Below are 18,303 nucleotides of genomic sequence, written 5' to 3'. Positions count from 1 at the left end.
GACAGAGATAAGATTAATATCAGTTTCCAAGACAAGGGTTTCTATTCATTGCACTACTCTTGAAGGTTTTCCCTAAGACTGTCTCTCTTTTAAAAAAAAAAAAAATGTTATTTACTCAGAAGCATTCAGAATGTCAACAAAACAGCTGCAACTTTTTTTGCAATTAGAGTGGTATTCAGTTAACAGAACAACAATTATTTCATATAAGCCGCATCACACAACTGAAGATGAAAACACTACCATCCCCATATATAAATAATTTGTGCTGTGCACCAAGAACCTGCTTTAAACTTCCATGCCAATTTACAAACCCCTTACTGTACCAGGCAAGGTTAGTGGCTATTGAAAATACCACCAGGACAGGGCTATCTAAAGACACATTTGGTAGTGTGTTAACTATACAAAAAAAAAAGACACTGTACAGTTTAAAAACAAATGTTACACAGCCTTACATTTCAATTTTTTTCTTTAAAAGGAGTTGTGTACAGGGGTTTAAAAGCTTTATAGACAAGAAAAAAAAAACTGCACTAGAATCAACTTATTCATCATCATCATCATCATCTTCTTCCTTCATCTTCATCTTCTTCCTCTTCCTCATCCTTCTCATCCTCTTCATCTTTCTCCTCTTCCTTCTCCTTCCTGCTTTTTTCAGCCTTGACAACTCCCTTTTTTGCAGCATCAGGCTTTTCTTTAGCTCGGTATGCAGCAATATCCTCTTCATATTTCTCCTTCAGCTTAGTGGCCTTCTTTTCGTAAGGCTGTTTGTCATCTGCAGCAGTGTTATTCCACATCTCTCCCAGCTTCTTTGCAACATCACCAATGGACAGGCCAGGATGCTCTCCTTTGATTTTTGGGCGATACTCAGAACAAAACAAGAAAAAGGCCGAAGGAGGCCTCTCGGGTGCATTGGGATCCTTGAACTTCTTTTTTGTTTCCCCTTTAGGAGGAATATAAGTTTTCATTTCTCTTTCATAACGGGCCTTGTCCACCTTTGCCATGTCTTCAAATTTTCCTTTTTTAGCAGAAATGGTCTTCCACCTCTCTGAACACTTCTTAGAAAACTCTGAGAAGTTGACTGAAGCATCTGGGTGCTTCTTCTTGTGCTCATCCCGGTAAGTCTGCACTAAGAAAGCATATGATGACATTTTGCCACTCGGCTTCTTAGGCTCTCCTTTGCCCATGTTTGATTACTTTTCCTCAGCGAGCACAGAGTCGCCCAGTGCCCATCCAGCTCGCACTTGCCCCGGTGCTGTCTCTATGGAGCTCAATGTACTGCGATGGCTGTCCCTAAGACTGTATTAATGCACAATGTGCCAGAAGTATGATTATAACTCCAATTATAGTAAGAATATCTATATCCAATATAATTGGATATAGTAATATATCCAATTATAGTAAGACCTACCATACACCAGTGTAATAGAAGGTCCTTTAACCTCACAGCAATCTCAGCCTCTTTTACAGATAAGGAAACTAAAGTTAAATGGTTTCTCTCCTTTTAAAAAAAAATTTATTCTTTTATTTAATCTTTATTTTTTCCATTACCATTCAGTCCCCTTATTCCATCCCCCCACCCCACCCCCACCAGCCTAGCAATCACCCCACTGCTGTCCATGTCCATGAGTCCTTTTTCCTTTCTGCTCAATCCCTCCACCCTCTAACCCTGCCCCCTGCCCACCACTAGCTGTCATCTGTTCTCCATCTATGAGTCTGTCCCTATTTTCTTTGTTAGTTCAGTTTGTTCATTAGATTCCACATATGAGTGAAATCATATGGCACTTGTCCTTCTCTGACTGGCTTATTTCACTTAGCATAGAGTTCTCCAGATCCATCCATACTGTCACAAAGGGTAAATTTTTTTCGAAATCACAAAGTAAGTCAGGCTCCCAGGCAGGGCCTGTTCTACCACACCATACCTAGGAGACACCATAGCCCCTTTTAGTACTCACTATAAAATATAAAGCTTTCTCTGGACTGCTGTGAAAGAAATTTTTCAAAAATACAATTCTGGTCACATTGACTTGCTTAAAATGGTATGAAACTGCATGATAAAAGTCCAGTGCTTCAGAATGGCAGGTTACCTGCTATGTCCTCAGCCTCATCCCTGGCTACTCCCTGGAAAGTACTATATAATATACCAAACTATTCAACATGCTCTCTTAGACCTCTGCTATTCCTCTGCTTCTAACGCCTTCTTCTCTTCAAGGTGTAGCTCAAGTGTCCCTCATTATGAAGCTTCCCCTGATTTCTATTGCCCAGAGACAGCGGCACCCTTTGCTAATTTCTCACAGCACCTCTGTCAGACCTCCCACGTGCAATATGGTATTGCAATTATTGTTCTGAATATGGAGACTTGGTTTTACTCATTTTATATTCCCAATCCAGTGCCTGTCACACAGAAAGGACTGTAAATATAATGAATAAATGCTTATGTATATAAACATATAAAGACACTATTAGTTACCAAGAGAATAGTATTGAGGACATCATTATTCAGCGGAGACTCTTCTACACCTCTGTGTTTTCGTATTTTCTTCTTTGCAGTGTGTACCATATTTGAAACTGATAACTTATGAATTGGAACTGGTGCTGGCTCTGTCAACTTTGACAAAGCATGAGTTATATCAGCAATTTCTATAAGAAGAATAGAAATTAATACAAATAATATCACCAACCTTAGCAGATTACAGTGATAAATAAACTGAAGACTGTGTAGGTTTTTTAAAAAATCCTCACTCAGGGACATGCCCAATAATTTTAGACAGAGAGGAAGGGAGGGTGGGGGAGAAACATCAACTGGTTGCCTCTTGCCCCCGCCCTAACCAGGGACTGAACCTGCAACCTAGGCATGTATCCTAATGGAATAGAACCCATGACGTTTCAGTTTATGGGACAATGCTCCAACCAACTGAGCCACACTGGTCAGGACTGTATAGAATATTTTAGTCATTCCTTTCATTAGTGTTACATGGTCTCAAAATTATAAAAGTTTTATTACATGTTCAGCTTTGTATACATGCACAATTGTCAAAGGTGTAACAACTTATTTCTCCCCACGTGACTTCAAAAATAAACCTCTAAAACGCTGCTTTTCAAAATATCTTACATTTTTGGTAGAAAGAACTTACTAAATACAATTAATGTTTTTAGCTTAGGGTAATATAGTAGCTATCTAGGCCATCAACACTTGCTTCTCCAACTTAATTCTAATAAGAAGATAGATAAATGGTTGTTGAAAACGTGCCAACAAGAGGATTACACATTTGAAAATAACTTAAAAAAAAGTAGGTCACCTTTCCCTTCTTCCTCAAATGTGGATCGTCCAAGAATCTCATCAGTTGACTCCTTTCGACGGCAAACTTTAAAGAATTCAGTGACAAAATCACCTACAGAGAAAAAATGTTACTAATTTTTGACACTTAAATGAAAGAAATCAGTCCTATAAATTAAAGTACATATCTTTTCACAAAGCTATTAACCAAGATATGGGGGGAAAATTCAGTATTTCCACCTATGACAAAAATGAATCCTATTTCAAAGGAAGCCTTGTTCTTCCTTCCTCTCCATGTCTCGGGGTGGTAAAATTTTGAATCCATTAAAAAAAATTAAAATTAAAAAGATAGTCTAAAGATATGTTCCTAAGGGATTAAGAAATCACATACGATGAAGTTATTTCAGCTTTAGCTGCATTTTAATGGCACACATTGTGTCGTTATTATAAGAAAGGGAAATAAGGTTTGATATCTTCTAAATAGCTATAATGAGATGTCTACACAAAGAAATTAAAGCTTAAGAAGAACCATCAGTCCAAAATTGTGACAATACCATATACTCAGAACATCTAAGTTTTAGAATTCACTAATTAGATCTGATAATCCTAGAACACTTTCTGGACTTCTTCAGGAAAATAAGAAAATCGTATAATCTAGGCATGTCAACTATGTAACTACAATTTATTATATGTAACTACATAATCCTATAATCTAGTCATATAAACATATAAAGTCAAAGAGGTAAGGTGAGATCATGGAACAATTATGAGAATACTTTTAATTCTAAGGTCCTCTGCTATTATCACAGAAGTCAGTGGATGAGGAATGATAAGGAACTAGAAAACAATTCTGTAAATAAATTTAATAACTTAATAAATCAATGATTAAACAAGAGAAACTATTTTTTGAATATTTACAATAAGATAGGCACTGTGTCAAATGTGATACATATACAACACATACATAATCTTATTTGATCCTCTCAGTAACCCCATGAAGTATATGTACTACTACTATCTCTACTCTAAGACTTGAAGAAATTATAAAACTTGCTCAAACTGCTGGATCTAGTCTTTGAAACAAGGTCTATCCAACTTTAAAATTCTTGGTATTTACCCTCTACTATCTCCCTAACACCCCAAGACAAATTCACTGATGGCAGGAAATTTATGTTTTATATCTTTGTATTCACTATTATAGTTAGCACAAATGGCAAGTTCCAATTAGCATTTGGTGAATAGCTTAGAATGAAGGATAGAGCCCAAGAAAATAACGCTTTAGAGAAATGCACTGTCATCAATAAATATTTAGTAACTCCATCAGATGAATGGTAACATATCAAGTTATATGAAATGAAGGTGGCATGGATGAACACAGAAATAGAGAAAATATTATCATGTGTGCAAAATACATATAAGAGAGTAAAAGATGGAAAGGCACATTGTGGAGATAGGTTGGTTCAGAAGACTTCATGAAAGAGATAAATCTACAAAATTGAGAAGGAAAGATAATTCCAGACACGGGATACAATAATACCATCTATATAGCAATAAATATTTGTCAAAAGTATATTTATGTTATTTCACTTGATTCATCAAATAACCCTATGAGTTATACAAGATTATTTACACTTTTTTTCCCTCTAATAGAAAACAGGTTTGTATATGTGGTACAACTCTACAGAAGGACTTTTAATAGATCGTAAAAATCAGTGTTCTTGCCATCATATACACAGATCCAGAGAGACTGTAAAAGGCACAAAGGGCTCCAATAACTAGAATGGAAGATGCAGACTGTGCTACAGGAGGAAAAAAGGAACTGACATAAATGCAGTTTAGGAATAAGACTCAAATCATGAGACAATATCAGCGAATTCTGAGGTATAGACTGGTTAAAACTAAAATACAAAAAGAAATGATTTTAGTCCTTTTCACTGCTGTTGGCAAAGATTATTTTTGAATGGTGTTAACTGAGCAGGTCACAAATGTAAAAAAATTAAAATAAAAAATTATTTTTTGATAGAGAAAATAAAATATAAAGAATGAATTCTAAGGGGGTGGGATTGCTAGAGGGTAGCGGTGTAAATGGGCAGAGGGGGGGAAAGGTAGAAGAAATTGAGACAGCTGTAATAGCATAATCAATAAAATATACTTAAAAAGAGAAAAGAAAAGAATGAATTCAGTGTCCTGATCTGGAAGACAGGCAGACTGGTGATATTTCAGCAAAGGAAGATAATATATCTTACCTAGCAAGCACTGAGGATTGTCAGCTTTTCGAACTCTAACAGACCAATGGGGAGCCTGAATAGGATCCAAATCACTAAAAATGTAAAACAATTAACATAAGATAGATCTTAATTATGACAATATATAATACTCATGAATTTATTGAAATGCAGTCTAATAAAAACATTTTATAGAAGGACACACTACCCATTTTGCCTCCCTTAAACTCACTATTATTCCGATGCATAAGGCCATTTGAATAATTTTTTAAAAATTATCTTAAGAAGCCAAAGTGCTTTTAACAAAAAAGGACAAAAGAAAAAACCAAAATTAATACAAAACAATTTTTAAAAGACATTAAAAATGATTCTGAGTAGGCAGTGTTCATTGATAATCTAATGAGAGAATTTTATTTTAGGAATTATAAAAAAGGAATAAGAAATAAGTATGCATAATCATCTTAAACAATGTTTTTATAGCACTATTAATTTTAAAAATCTACAAAAATTTATCCAAGATCATAAGTGCCCTATTTTCTCAATTATACATAGGTTATCATGTACCCACTCAATGAAATACTATGCAGCAATTAAAAAAATGACAATATGAATCTACATTTACTAGCATAAAAGATGTAAAATAATATACTGAATAAAGCAAATTAATATATAAATTTAAATTTTAAAAAGATATGCCCTCATTCAAATATCAAATCATTGTTATAGACCTGAAACTAATATGTTATATGTCAATTATAACTCAACTGTTAAAAAAGGATACACCCAAAAAAGGATAACCGGCTGTTTTTTAAGTAATGGGGTTGTAGGTGGTCTTTATACTTTCTTCTTTATACCCATCTTTATTATTTGATTAAGAAAGCTCAAGCTACTTTCATCGGCAGTAAATATAATACATTTGTTTTAATTATGAAAAAAAGTATCCTATTTCTCACTGTTCTGCATCAGGAATGAGAGGGTACTAAAATTACATTCCTCTTTCTCCACATTCTTCCTACATAATGCTTGCTGTAATTTTCAAGTCGTTTCTACTGCTAAAGAGTGTATGACATGTATGTTATTTATGATATTTAATGATCAGATATTATTCCCACACATTCTGATAACAACCATCTCTTCAAAGCACTTCATGAAATGCTTCTAACCTGGTAAGAAAAGTTCAACAGAATTATACACTAAATCCCAAATTGAATAGAGACATTTTTGCTAAAACCAAGTAGGATTCAGATTGTTCATTATCTCTGAAATAAGTATCACATCTTCAAAGTCAGCAGCTTAAGACACATCTATAATACATATTAATCAGTCTACAAAGTGATCTTCAAAAATAGAAGAATCAACCTTATCAGAAACTGATATAATGAAAAAAAAAACTGCTAACGACTAGGCAGTTAATTTCTTCTACTAAAATGTTTGTGTCTCAATGTACTACTCTTAACATACTTACGAATAAACATCATTATCCACAATGATACCTTCAGTCAGGTGAGGCCATGTAGTTGCTAAGTGGAGTTCACTAAAAATAAACAAAACATAAAATATATCCAAAAGCTTTAATAGTGTGTGCATTTGTGTATGTATGTGTGTGTGTGTATATATATCCTCTAACTCAGCAATTTTACTTCCAGAAATGTATCCTAAGTTAATAACCAGATATACATACCAGTATGTTAAATGCTGTATTATTTATAATACAATAAAAATGGAAACAACTAGTTCAGCAAATGGTAGCACTTCCATATGAAGTAAATGTCTTTGTAGACATTGAAAAAACATGCTATACATAATAGCCCAAAAGTGCAAATAACCCTAATATCTACCAGCTGATGAATAAATAAAACATGGTATATCCAAACAATGACATATTATACAGCCATGGCAAACAATGAAGTACTGACTCATGCTACAATATGGATGAATCTCAAAAACAAAATGCTAAGTGAAACAAGCCAGACACAAAAGGGAACATATCGTATACTGCAATTTATATGAAATGTCCTGAATAGGCAAATCCATATAAATAGCAAGTAGTGTAGTATTTGCTGGAGAGCCTGGGGAGATCAGGAGAGACACAGCTAAGAGGTGAAATGTTTGTTTTCGGGGTGATAAAAGTTTTCTGTAATTAGATAGCGATGATGGTTGAGCAACTGTGAATACTAAAAACCAGTGAATTGTATACTTTTAAATGGTGAATTTCATGGTACAGGGATAGATGCCAATTTTGGTAAAATGTTCTAAGTGAGGGTTGGCAAAGTTTTTCTACAAAATACCAGGAAGTAAACATTTTAGGTTTTGTGAGCCATGTGGTCTCTGTTCTGTTCTTGGATATTTTTTCTTTTAAAACCATTTAAAATGTAAAAACCATTCTTAGCTCACTAGCTAAGCAAAAACAGACTACTGGCCAAATTTGGTCCATAGGTCATAGTTTGCCACAAAAACACAGAGGATGACATACATTTATAAAATACACAAACACGTGCAAAACAAGGGTTGAGGGCCTCAGCTTGGAATCTGGGAAATTGGATTTCAGAAGAGCCTGTACCATTCCTTGATAAGAGTGGATCACTGTGCCTAAACTACTTGTGCAAACAATATGGTTTAGGCTGAATACCTGCTTTCTTTTTGATACATTTTAGGCAGAGTGCCTACACGACCAACCTTGGATAAAAACTTCAAGAACTGGGTCTCTAAAGAGCTTCCCTGGTAGAGAGCCAGCCTTTCACATATGTCACAATTCATTGCTGGGAGAATTAAGTATGTCCTGTGTGACCACATTGGGAGAGGAAGCTTGTGCCTAGTTTGCTCTGGACCTCACGCTATGTGCTTTTTTCCTTTTATGTTTGCATTGTATTCTCTTGCTGTAATAAATCATAGCCATAAGGGCAACCACTGAGTTCTGTGAGTCCTCCTAACAAAAAACCAACCTGAGGATGGTCCTGTAGACCCTTGTTGCACATGTATATTTACACCAAATTCACACACAGGAAAAACTGGCTAAAAGCACATATATCAAGCTGCAATCAGTGATACCTATGAGTAGTGGGATTATGAATTTAATGAATTTTTTTTTTCCTGTGTAGATTCTAAATTCATGTTTTATGTTTTGAGGCAACAGGAGCCAAATGAGCCAATTACGTTATTTTTCTGATCTTTGGTGGTGCTTGACTAATTGGCAACTCTAGCCTAAGACTCTGAATCCACAAGTAGAATTCACTGTGAGAGCAGGGCCAGCTCTCCACAACAATGGAGTATAACTTCAGTTATGAACTGAACAACTAGCCACCCTTGGCTCAAGCCTATTTTCTAAACCCAGTCCTATAATGGTCTTAATTAAACCTCTTAGTTAACAAGTATCTTTCCAATAAATTGATATTTTGCATGAATTAGTCAGAGTTGACTACTACATTTGCAACTAAAAACTTGATTAGTAAAAATAGGATTTTTGGTTTTTTTTAATGTTTTCTAAATTTATTCTGCTGAACATGAACTATTACTTTCATAATAAAACTAATTTTTAAAGTTTAAAAATGACCACAAACTCTATGATATTAGAGGATAGATGATTAGAGTTTAAAACTATAAGCTTCTATTAACCTAAGATTCAGTTCCTAAGTCCTTGACTATGTCCTGTCCTCTCTCTCTAACTATAGAACAATTTCTCTGACAAGAGAGAACACTAAAAAAACAAAAAACCAAAAAAAAAAAACCTTCTTCATTTCCTCTTCCACTGACAAAAATTCCTTTTCAAAAGCATAGTACTTACAACATTTGCTTATCATCATTTGATTTAAATGGTCTACCATGTGGACTATCTTACCCTCAATTAATTTTTGCATTCTTCTTCAATTATTTGTTTCTCTGTTGAGTCCTCATCACATATAAAATTAGGAAGAAATATTTAATAACTAATTACTTCCAGGTCAATTTTATTCTTTCCTCCAAAAAATTTCCCTAAGCAAAATTCAAATGAATGAACCAACTGGAAGGCAATAAATCTATCTGTAAAAGTTGCCATATACATTTCCCTCTTGTTCACTATATTTCTAGCCATACTGTCCATCTGTATTTCCTCCAATAAACAAACCAAACTCTTTCCTGTATCAAGGCTCTTCGCAGACTCTTCCTTCCACACAGAATAGTTATTCTCCAACTCTTTGCCTGGATAAGTCCTCCCTTAATTGAGACTAACGTTAATATCACTTCCTTTGAGAACACTTTCCTGATGGTGTCCCAATCTAAACTAGCTGATTTTACTGTCATATCCTGTACTTTTCCTTCAAATTATTCCACAACTTGTAGGTTTATTTAGGTGATTATTTCAAGTCTATTTCCTTCAACTACACTGTAAATGCCAAGAAGACACTGTTTTATTTACTTTTGTATCTTCCTCATTTAGCATAGTGCATGGCTCATATGATACTAACTTTATCTTCTCTCTTAAGTAAATTTAAGTTAAAAATTATTATTATTTCTACCTCTATGTGAGAGTATTAGGAATGTATATATGCATGTGTATATATTGTTCAGTTATAACCAAATAGTTTAACTTAATATTTTCTAAATCACCATTATTTTGTTATCGGTGATTAAACTTTCCAAGCTCCACATTTTCTTGTGAAACAACTTTTTCTTAAAGTTCAGTAGCTCTTAGAAAAGCAGGTAGGTAACCTAAGAGGTCACCCTTATGCCTTAAGTCTTAAATTTAGTCTTAATTTATACATTTTGAAAATGTGGTCAGGGAAAATGTAAACAACTATTAATTCTGGGTGATAGATACATGAAAGATTATTATATATAGCATTCTCTGTGTTTTCAGTATTTCAAATGTTTCCCAAGAAGTTGACCAAGAATCATTTCTATAAGGAATAATATATTATATACATTTTATATATTATTTTAAAGCTTTTTTTATTACTCAAGTTACAGAGAAAATAAAGATGGACAGATTATTAGTAATAGGTCTGAATCCAGTACTATATTCATTCCAGGATGCTCATTATTATAAATCACAGTAAAATCAATATCAATATAATTTTTAAATTGAAGTCCCATAATTCAAATGATAGACTGAAATTCTCACCTAATAGGATCTTCACAGGCACCAAATGGTAACTTGCCAAACTCTAGGCCTCCAACTTCTCCACCTACAAGGGCATCTATGTCTAAACAAAATAAATAATTTTCCATTATTTAGAAATAAGAATTAGTTAAGTTAGCCCTTTGGAAGATTACAGATTTAAAAGTGCCTACATCAAGACACATATATAGCAAGTTAGAGAGCAAGTAGTCCAGGTATTAAAGACTTTCTCCAAGAAAGCTGTAGTAAAAGGACACAATTCCTATTTATTTAGTGTTTAATTCAAGTCTTGCATTCTAATTTTAACCTTAAATATTCCTTGAGAGAACGTTATCCTGAAAAGTTGTTTTGCATTTCCTAAGAATGTGATCAATATCACCTAAAAGGAAGATTATTCAAATATTAAAAAATTTAAGCACCAACCTACATTCATAAGTTTTGCTATCAACAGTTTCTGAATAGCAAATTAGTCATCATTAATAAAATTACATTTCAGTTGATAGTACATGGAAATATTTAAAGTTCACTGAAGAATTTCCCTTCCATTACAAATGGTATCTGTGATTCAAGAATTCAGAGGGCAAATCACTCCCCTACTTCCATCCCTCTTGAAGAGGGATAAATACTTCTAAAACACATCAAAAGGATTTTTTTCTATATGAAATAATACAGATGGTTGCTTTTAATTAATCATACTACACTAGGAATTCCTAAAATTAAAGCTTACTACTGAGTTATGAACACTCCCCAGATTTACTAAAATCATGTTTGATAGCTATCTACACCCTATCTAAATTATTAAAATTAGTCATTATATATGGTTCAATTACTTGATTCAGTAAATTTTCTCAAGTCAATTCATCCCATTTTTCCAACTAAAGAATGCTTACAATAATAAAGATCACAATGACTAGTTTTATTATAAGACGTCAATTTTTAAGAGATTCAAAATTTATAAGCACATTTTGTAAATTAAAAATTATGATTACGCTATACCTGTACAAAAGTTTTCACTGAAGTAAAAGTTGAGAAGTAACATTGTGAAGTGAAAGGATCATGGGATTTAGAGTTTGACTGGTATTTGAATGAGAACTTTAGCAACTAATGACCATGTGACCTTGGTCCAGTTACTCATGTTCTCTAAGAAAAATAATACTTTTCTCATAGGTTAATGAGAATTACATGAAATAATATATAAAATGCCAAGCATAGTGACTGGCCCATAGGATAAAATATTTAAAATGTATATGGCCTTCAACCCCCTGAGAAAAAACGTCAATATTCTTATCCCCATTAAAAAAAAATTGGAAAAAGAATGTTAACAAAGTCTTATTGGCTATCAGAATTACAATGCTGAGATTATGGCTCTTGGACTTCTTAAATCACCAACAGACCAGGGTACCATCTTTGGAAATCTTTAAAATTGACTAATAATAGAGCAGCCTTTGAAAAAAGGAAAAGGAGGGTAGGAAGCTGACTACAAATTGTTTAGTGGGTATTGTTGTCTGAGAACTAAAATTACCAAAACAAAAACGATGAATAAAATAAAACCAGAGGTATGGACATATAGAACAGACTGACAGATCTCAGAGGGAGGGGATGGGGGGGATGGAGGGGAATGGAAGATATTAGTCAAAGAATATATATGCATAGCACATGGACACAGACAACAATGTGGTGAAAGTTGGAGGGGGAGAGGCTGGGTGTAGGGAATCAAAGGTGGGAAAATGGGGGACATCTGAAATAGTGTCAGCAATAAAATAAATAAATAAAATAAAGTAACCAAAAAAAACCATTTGAGTTTTCTGTCTAAGTGTCAGCTTAGTTTTTATTTCCTTTGGTTGTAGTTTTAGATGCAGTTATTTTATTGTACATTAGAGTTTCAAATTATTCAGTAGTACATAAAGAAAAATAGTAGTAGTATCTATAACTACCAAAAGCTCAGGATGCACTAAATTTTAATATCACCCCAAGACTACCAATTTATTATTTTCGGTCCAATAAATAACTACTTGGAATAAAAATTATACTAATTTATTTCTCTTTGAGGGAGGGAGACTGAAAATGTTTTTAGGCTAGTAAAATCTTTATACTAATTTTTAAGTTTGTATATAATTTCTTATTAGATGTACTTGATCATAATCACACTTACATGTGAGAGAAATGCCCAGGAACCAAAATCTCATTTAATTAGGTTCTATGTCTACGAGACTGAGCTTTTCTAGAACTTATGTGATATCTTGTTCATATTTGTGTCCCTAGCACAGTCTGGCGTATTATAAGCTAATAATTAATGACTGTTGAATGAATCAGTATTTTAATGGCCAACCTAGTCAATTGACTTCTTTCTTTTTTTTTTTTTAATACACTGACCAAGAACTGAACCTTCAACTTTTTGGTGTATAGGACAATGCTCCAACCAACAAGGAAGGCCACATGGGCCAGGGCAGGTAGATTGATTTTTAATTTTAATACATTTTTATCAAATGCAAGTTAAAGTAAAATATTCTACAGGTCTTCCCATCATAAGTGTGTGTATATATAAACATTTTTTTTCTTTTCTAGTCAGCACTCTTCTTCAAATTCTATGAAGTTCTCTGCATATCTATCCTCAACTTATAATAGCTTCTCTTATTACAGTCTTCTAAAAACAAGACATTTCAATCATTCAATACACACTAATTTACAGCACATGATGTTCCACAGCAGGGGGATGTTGTATAAATAATACTAACTTTCAAAGAGAGATTGTCAAATATAAAGTAATACTATCTCTAGAACAACATAGAGAGCTTTTCTTAAGAGGAAAAAAAAATGATACAGGCAATGAAATCAACAATATTACATTTGGAATGAATTACAAACATTTCAAATTTAAAATACCTGAAACATATAGTTAAATAACTTTAATTTCTTAATATATTTCCTTTTCTAGTTATAGTCAGTAAATTAAATATAATTTTAAATAATCTTACCTGGAGGTTGCTGAGGCCAAAAATACTGCTGCCAATCTTGCAGTACATAAGTAAATCGAATAGTAATACTAACTGGAGGCAATGGAGTTAAAGGACATCCCTAGGAAATAAATGCAGATGATATGGTGGGGCTTAAAAAACGTGTCTTTTAAAACAATGCCAGAGACCAAAACTACATGACCAAAACTGTTTAAACTAATACCTGGAAATGAGATACTAAATTCTGTTAAGCAAAATACTCTTTCAAAATACCTTATACAATTTTAATTGTACATGTATAATATCTTACTATTCTCTTCAGCCATTTTAAATGTGAAAAACCTGTGATTCATTTTTTTAAATAAGGGAAAACTATTATAAAGTATAAGAGTAGGTTTGGGGAGATGATTGATACCTTTTCTTTCTTTTAAGTGAAAATAAACTCAAATTAAAGTCAGTCTTGAATACTGAACCAAATTTTTTAAATAAGACAGATGGTTGCTCATGCAATATAGTTTATATTAATGAATGTGTTAACAGAAAATTTAACTTATCTTTACATTCATTAAAAATTAATATCATCCAAACATCCTAGGATCTCAACTCCCTTAATAATAGTTATGCTACATTAATGTGGAATAGGACTTAAGAGTGCACAGGATTCAACCAGGGAGTTTGTGAAAATGTAGATTCAATAGTATTCTGCCTATCTAACCAGTTTCTAGGCATTGTAGATAGTGCTGGTCAGGAGGAATAAGAGACTTCAGCTCAACAGTAGCTTAAACTGAATACAAACTCAATCTAAAGTCAAAACATAAGGTGGTTGTCAAAAAAAGATAATTCAGTTTTGGGCTGTTGTATGCTAGACAAGCAAGTTAAGATTTTGGCTGGTCAGGAATAATCATCTTTTTAGGCAGGTCCAGGTATCAAATGAGTTCACACACAAAAAGGTACAAATGGTCTAGAAGAAACTTTAATAAGGTTGCTTTGACACATAACCTCTGCTCCAGTCAGATAGAAAAGTAGATAAATATAGAAAGAAAAAACTAAAAAGAAATAGCTAAGATCAAACATGACATACCTATATTCGTGGGCCCTAGAAAAGGCACAGAAAACCCAAAGTGATAAATGTGGCTCAAGGCACAAGCCTGCTCTGTTTCAGGCGCGGAACAAGGCACGCAATGAGAGCCTAGGATTGCAGACTGCTCCCAAAAGAGTGAGAACACTGCAAGACTCTGCTTAAGAGAGACACTGGGGCAGGGCACTCCTGACTGATAAGAGTGGCTTTGTTGAAGCTATGGGACTGGGGAGTGTTATTGTGTAAGGGGGGAAAAAACCCACTCTTAAGATCTAAACAAGCAATCCAATAATTCTAAGACTAGATATACGAGTACAATACCCCAAATATCACGGCAGAACAAGGGGCTCCAAACACCATTTTAAGATGTGGTTCTGAAATATTCTGTGGGTAGGGAGCAACCACAAAACTATAAAAACACTAGAGAAAATGGGAAAGAAAGTTTAAAATGTTAAATATTCACAATGAGCTTGCAAAAAAAAAATTTCTCCAAAACATGAAGAAATGGTAGTTCTAAGAGACAAATATCCAAATCAATATTCAAAATATAAAACCATGAAATATAAAGAACAACTGAATAAAATGAAGACTATCCAAACAGAAAAAGAAAAGACTAGTGTGTGAGTTTTCAAATATTTAGAGGATTATGGCAGAAGAGGATTTAAACTTAAATTTTATGTGACTCCAGACCACAGAACTGCTCCCACCCAAAAGGAAATCATTTCTAATAATTGGATCTATGTGAAAATGAAATAAACTGTCAGTGAAAGGTGAATACCCTGGGACACTTCAAGCAGATGTTAAAGAGTAACTTTTATAAAGACAGTTCAGGAGAGTCACATACTGAGTAGGCTTTAACTATGTAAAACTTCTAAAGTATTCACACAAGGTCTCAATTATTTACGCTCAGCTCTTAGCAAATCAATTTTGAAAGGTATTTCATATCTAGATGAGTGAGTTTTATGAAAGTTCTGACAAATGATGTGATAAAATGATCAGGAATAGTTTTTAACTACAACTAGAATATAGTCATAATCTAAGTCAAACTCCACTGAACAAGGTGATCCCTATTCCAGTAACGACAAGATGAGCTACACAGAGGCATGACATAAAAGATCCATGAAATAATGTTCATTAAAGGTTTTCTTAGGAAGAAGGAATCAAGTTAATATATTTATTTAACCAGAAATTTGAACTAAAAAAATTAAATATAATTTAAAACTTCCGGTGAAAGAAAAGAAAAATAATGGAATAAAAATAAACACATACTTGCATCTTACAAAAATTTCTCAAAATACTGCATATAGAATGAAGCAGTTACATAAGGCATTTCAAAGCCCAGAAAGTTTTGAAAAAAATTACATATATAGATGGAACTCTCTAAAATACATGCTTTTATGATTTCTTTATAATGAAAATAATCACAAGAAACTGCTAACAACAGTTATTTTCAGGAGAGGGACTGAAGAGTAAAAGGAAGGTTTTAGTTTACTTAAGTTTCTTAACCTGGGACATGCATTACTTTTTTAAAGATGTCAAAGGGGTGGTGATATTCCTACCACTACACTATTTAGGGCCTCAACACTGAAATAATTTTTAAAAATTAAGTTCGAATTCTAAATATCTTTGTAACAAATAGTAACAATTAAAAAAGAAATTTCAGCATTTTTCTCATAATGAACACCCATATACTTTCACCAAGTTCATAATCATTAACATTTTGATACACACACACGTGTCATACATATAAGTAAGTTTTTTGGGTGACCCTTCTGAATGTTAAGTTGTAGAAATTATGACAATTCACCTGTAAATACTTCAGCTGTAATTCCTATGAACAAGGATATTATCCTACACTATCATAAAACAAGGACCCAATGAAGGATCATATATTTCATTTAGCTATTAGGTCACTTTAGTCTTCTTTAATCTAAACAGCCTCCAATCTTTGTTTTGCCTATAATGATAACGAGATTTCTGAGAATCTAGGCTAGTTACTTTCCAAAATATGGCTCATTTTGGAAATATACTGGTGTTTCCTTAAGTTTTGATTTATGTTAAATGTTTCTGGCAGAAATGCAATACAGGTTATGATATACTTTACTCAATATATCTATACCAAGACATATGTAATATCAGTTTGTTAATCAAGTTTAATCACTTCAGTGAGATGGATGTCAATTTATGTACTTAGGGGGAATGTTTCTTTAAGTAGAGGATCCATTCCATCACTTGTTTATCTGGCTTTGCTCTCTTTCCTAACAGGTCCTCAATTTAAACCCTAATTTTTTTTTCTCCCAGAGTAGCAAAGGTAAGTTCTTCATATCTCTGTGACAGTGGTTTTAAAGAATACCAAGGATCTATTGAGTATATCTCATTTAGCCTTGCTGCTCTCAGTCATAGAATATAAGACAGATTTATTTTAAAAATCAAATCAAATAAAGATTTGAAAAAAAGAAAGGCAATTCAGCCCTGGCCAGGTAGCTCAGTTGGTTAAAGCATCATCCTGATACGCCAAGGTTGTGGGTTTGATCCCTGGTCAGGAAACATACAAGAAACAACAAATGAATGTCCAGGTAAGTGGAACAACAAATCAATGTTTCTCTCCCTTGCCCTTCTTCTTCTCTCTCTCTCTAAAAAAGAAAAATAAATAAATAAACAAGCAAACAAATAAGGCAATTCAGAACCCAAAGAGTTCAATGTTAAAAGCTCAAAGTCCCAAACAAGTAGCTATCTAAAGCCTCTGGGGAGGTTGGCAAAACAGTAAGTCCTCACTTAACGTTGTTGATAGGTTCTTGGAAACTACAAATTTAAATGAAACAACATATAACAAAACAAATTTTACCACAGGCTAACTGATAAGAAGAGTTAAGGACTCTGGAGGGAGAAGATGGCCGTGGAGTAGGGGCAGTGTTCTCAGCTCGGTCCTGTTAAGGAGAGACTCCAGGAACGAATGCGGAGAGGAGTGACTGAGTGAGTGTGGATCTCCGATAGCGTGAACAGGGAGGAGAGCGTGGGAGCAGCGTGGAGGGGGGTGGAGGGGTTTACCACGCACTGCAGGCTGAGTCATTCTGGGACCCGGTGTGTCTGCAGTACTAAGCCGGAGAGCTCACTAGCCGAGAGCTGCTTGGAGGCTCCCCCTGCTAGGGGCACACCGATAAGTGAATTCTTGTAGAGAGTTAGGGAAAGGATTTGGCTGAAAAAGCCAGAGGAGTGAGAGAACAGTGAACAACCAGGACTGGGAGAAACTGTGATCTGAGTCTAGAGGGAAACCTCCTCAGCTGCAACCTCCGACCAAAAGCTTGGCATTCCGGGCGCACACAGCACTTGTGCTAGGGCCCTACAGAACAAAGGGACAGTTTTGGGGCAAGGAGATGGGCCGCACAGAAAAGCTGCTGCAGAACTCGGGGGGCGGCGGGGGGGGGGGGGTGCACAGAAAAGCTACTGCGGAACTCCAGACCGAGGTAGAGCTCCTGAGCAAAAGAGCAGCGCATGCCCCCATCACTTTGAGCAACCGCGCTAGAATCCCACAGAACAAAAGGCGGGTTTGGGGCTAGGAGAGAAATAGGACGCCCAGGGTGTGTAAGTAGGGAAGAGAGCGGAGGCAGAGGTTCTGGAGTGGAGACAGTTTTAGGGCGGGGAGAAGGGCCCGCAGGGAAAGGCTGCTGCGGAGCTCCAGA

At 34.4% G+C, this 18,303-nt stretch overlaps 1 protein-coding gene and 1 pseudogene across 5 annotated transcripts in view; both read right to left on the bottom strand.

The window, feature by feature from the left end:
- Positions 1-18,303, bottom strand: part of RAB3GAP1 (RAB3 GTPase activating protein catalytic subunit 1) — a 124,646-nt gene that overhangs the window by 30,837 nt on the left and 75,506 nt on the right. For all 5 annotated transcript variants that reach the window (XM_090279467.1, XM_090279472.1, XM_090279479.1 and 2 more), the window contains 6 exons: positions 13,567-13,666; positions 10,595-10,676; positions 6,962-7,030; positions 5,518-5,591; positions 3,294-3,386; positions 2,465-2,634 (listed from right to left, as the gene is read on the bottom strand). In XM_090279467.1, coding sequence (XP_090135593.1) covers positions 2,465-2,634; positions 3,294-3,386; positions 5,518-5,591; positions 6,962-7,030; positions 10,595-10,676; positions 13,567-13,666 — 588 coding nt within the window. The remainder of the gene's footprint in view (positions 1-2,464; positions 2,635-3,293; positions 3,387-5,517; positions 5,592-6,961; positions 7,031-10,594; positions 10,677-13,566; positions 13,667-18,303) is intronic.
- On the bottom strand, positions 524-1,204 carry LOC150021929 (high mobility group protein B1 pseudogene; annotated as a pseudogene).

This window comes from Furipterus horrens, unplaced genomic scaffold, assembly GCF_987537825.1.
Source record: "Furipterus horrens unplaced genomic scaffold, mFurHor1.1.pri manual_scaffold_1, whole genome shotgun sequence".
Classification (NCBI taxonomy): domain Eukaryota; kingdom Metazoa; phylum Chordata; class Mammalia; order Chiroptera; family Furipteridae; genus Furipterus; species Furipterus horrens.
This window is presented reverse-complemented; position numbering and strand designations above follow the sequence as displayed.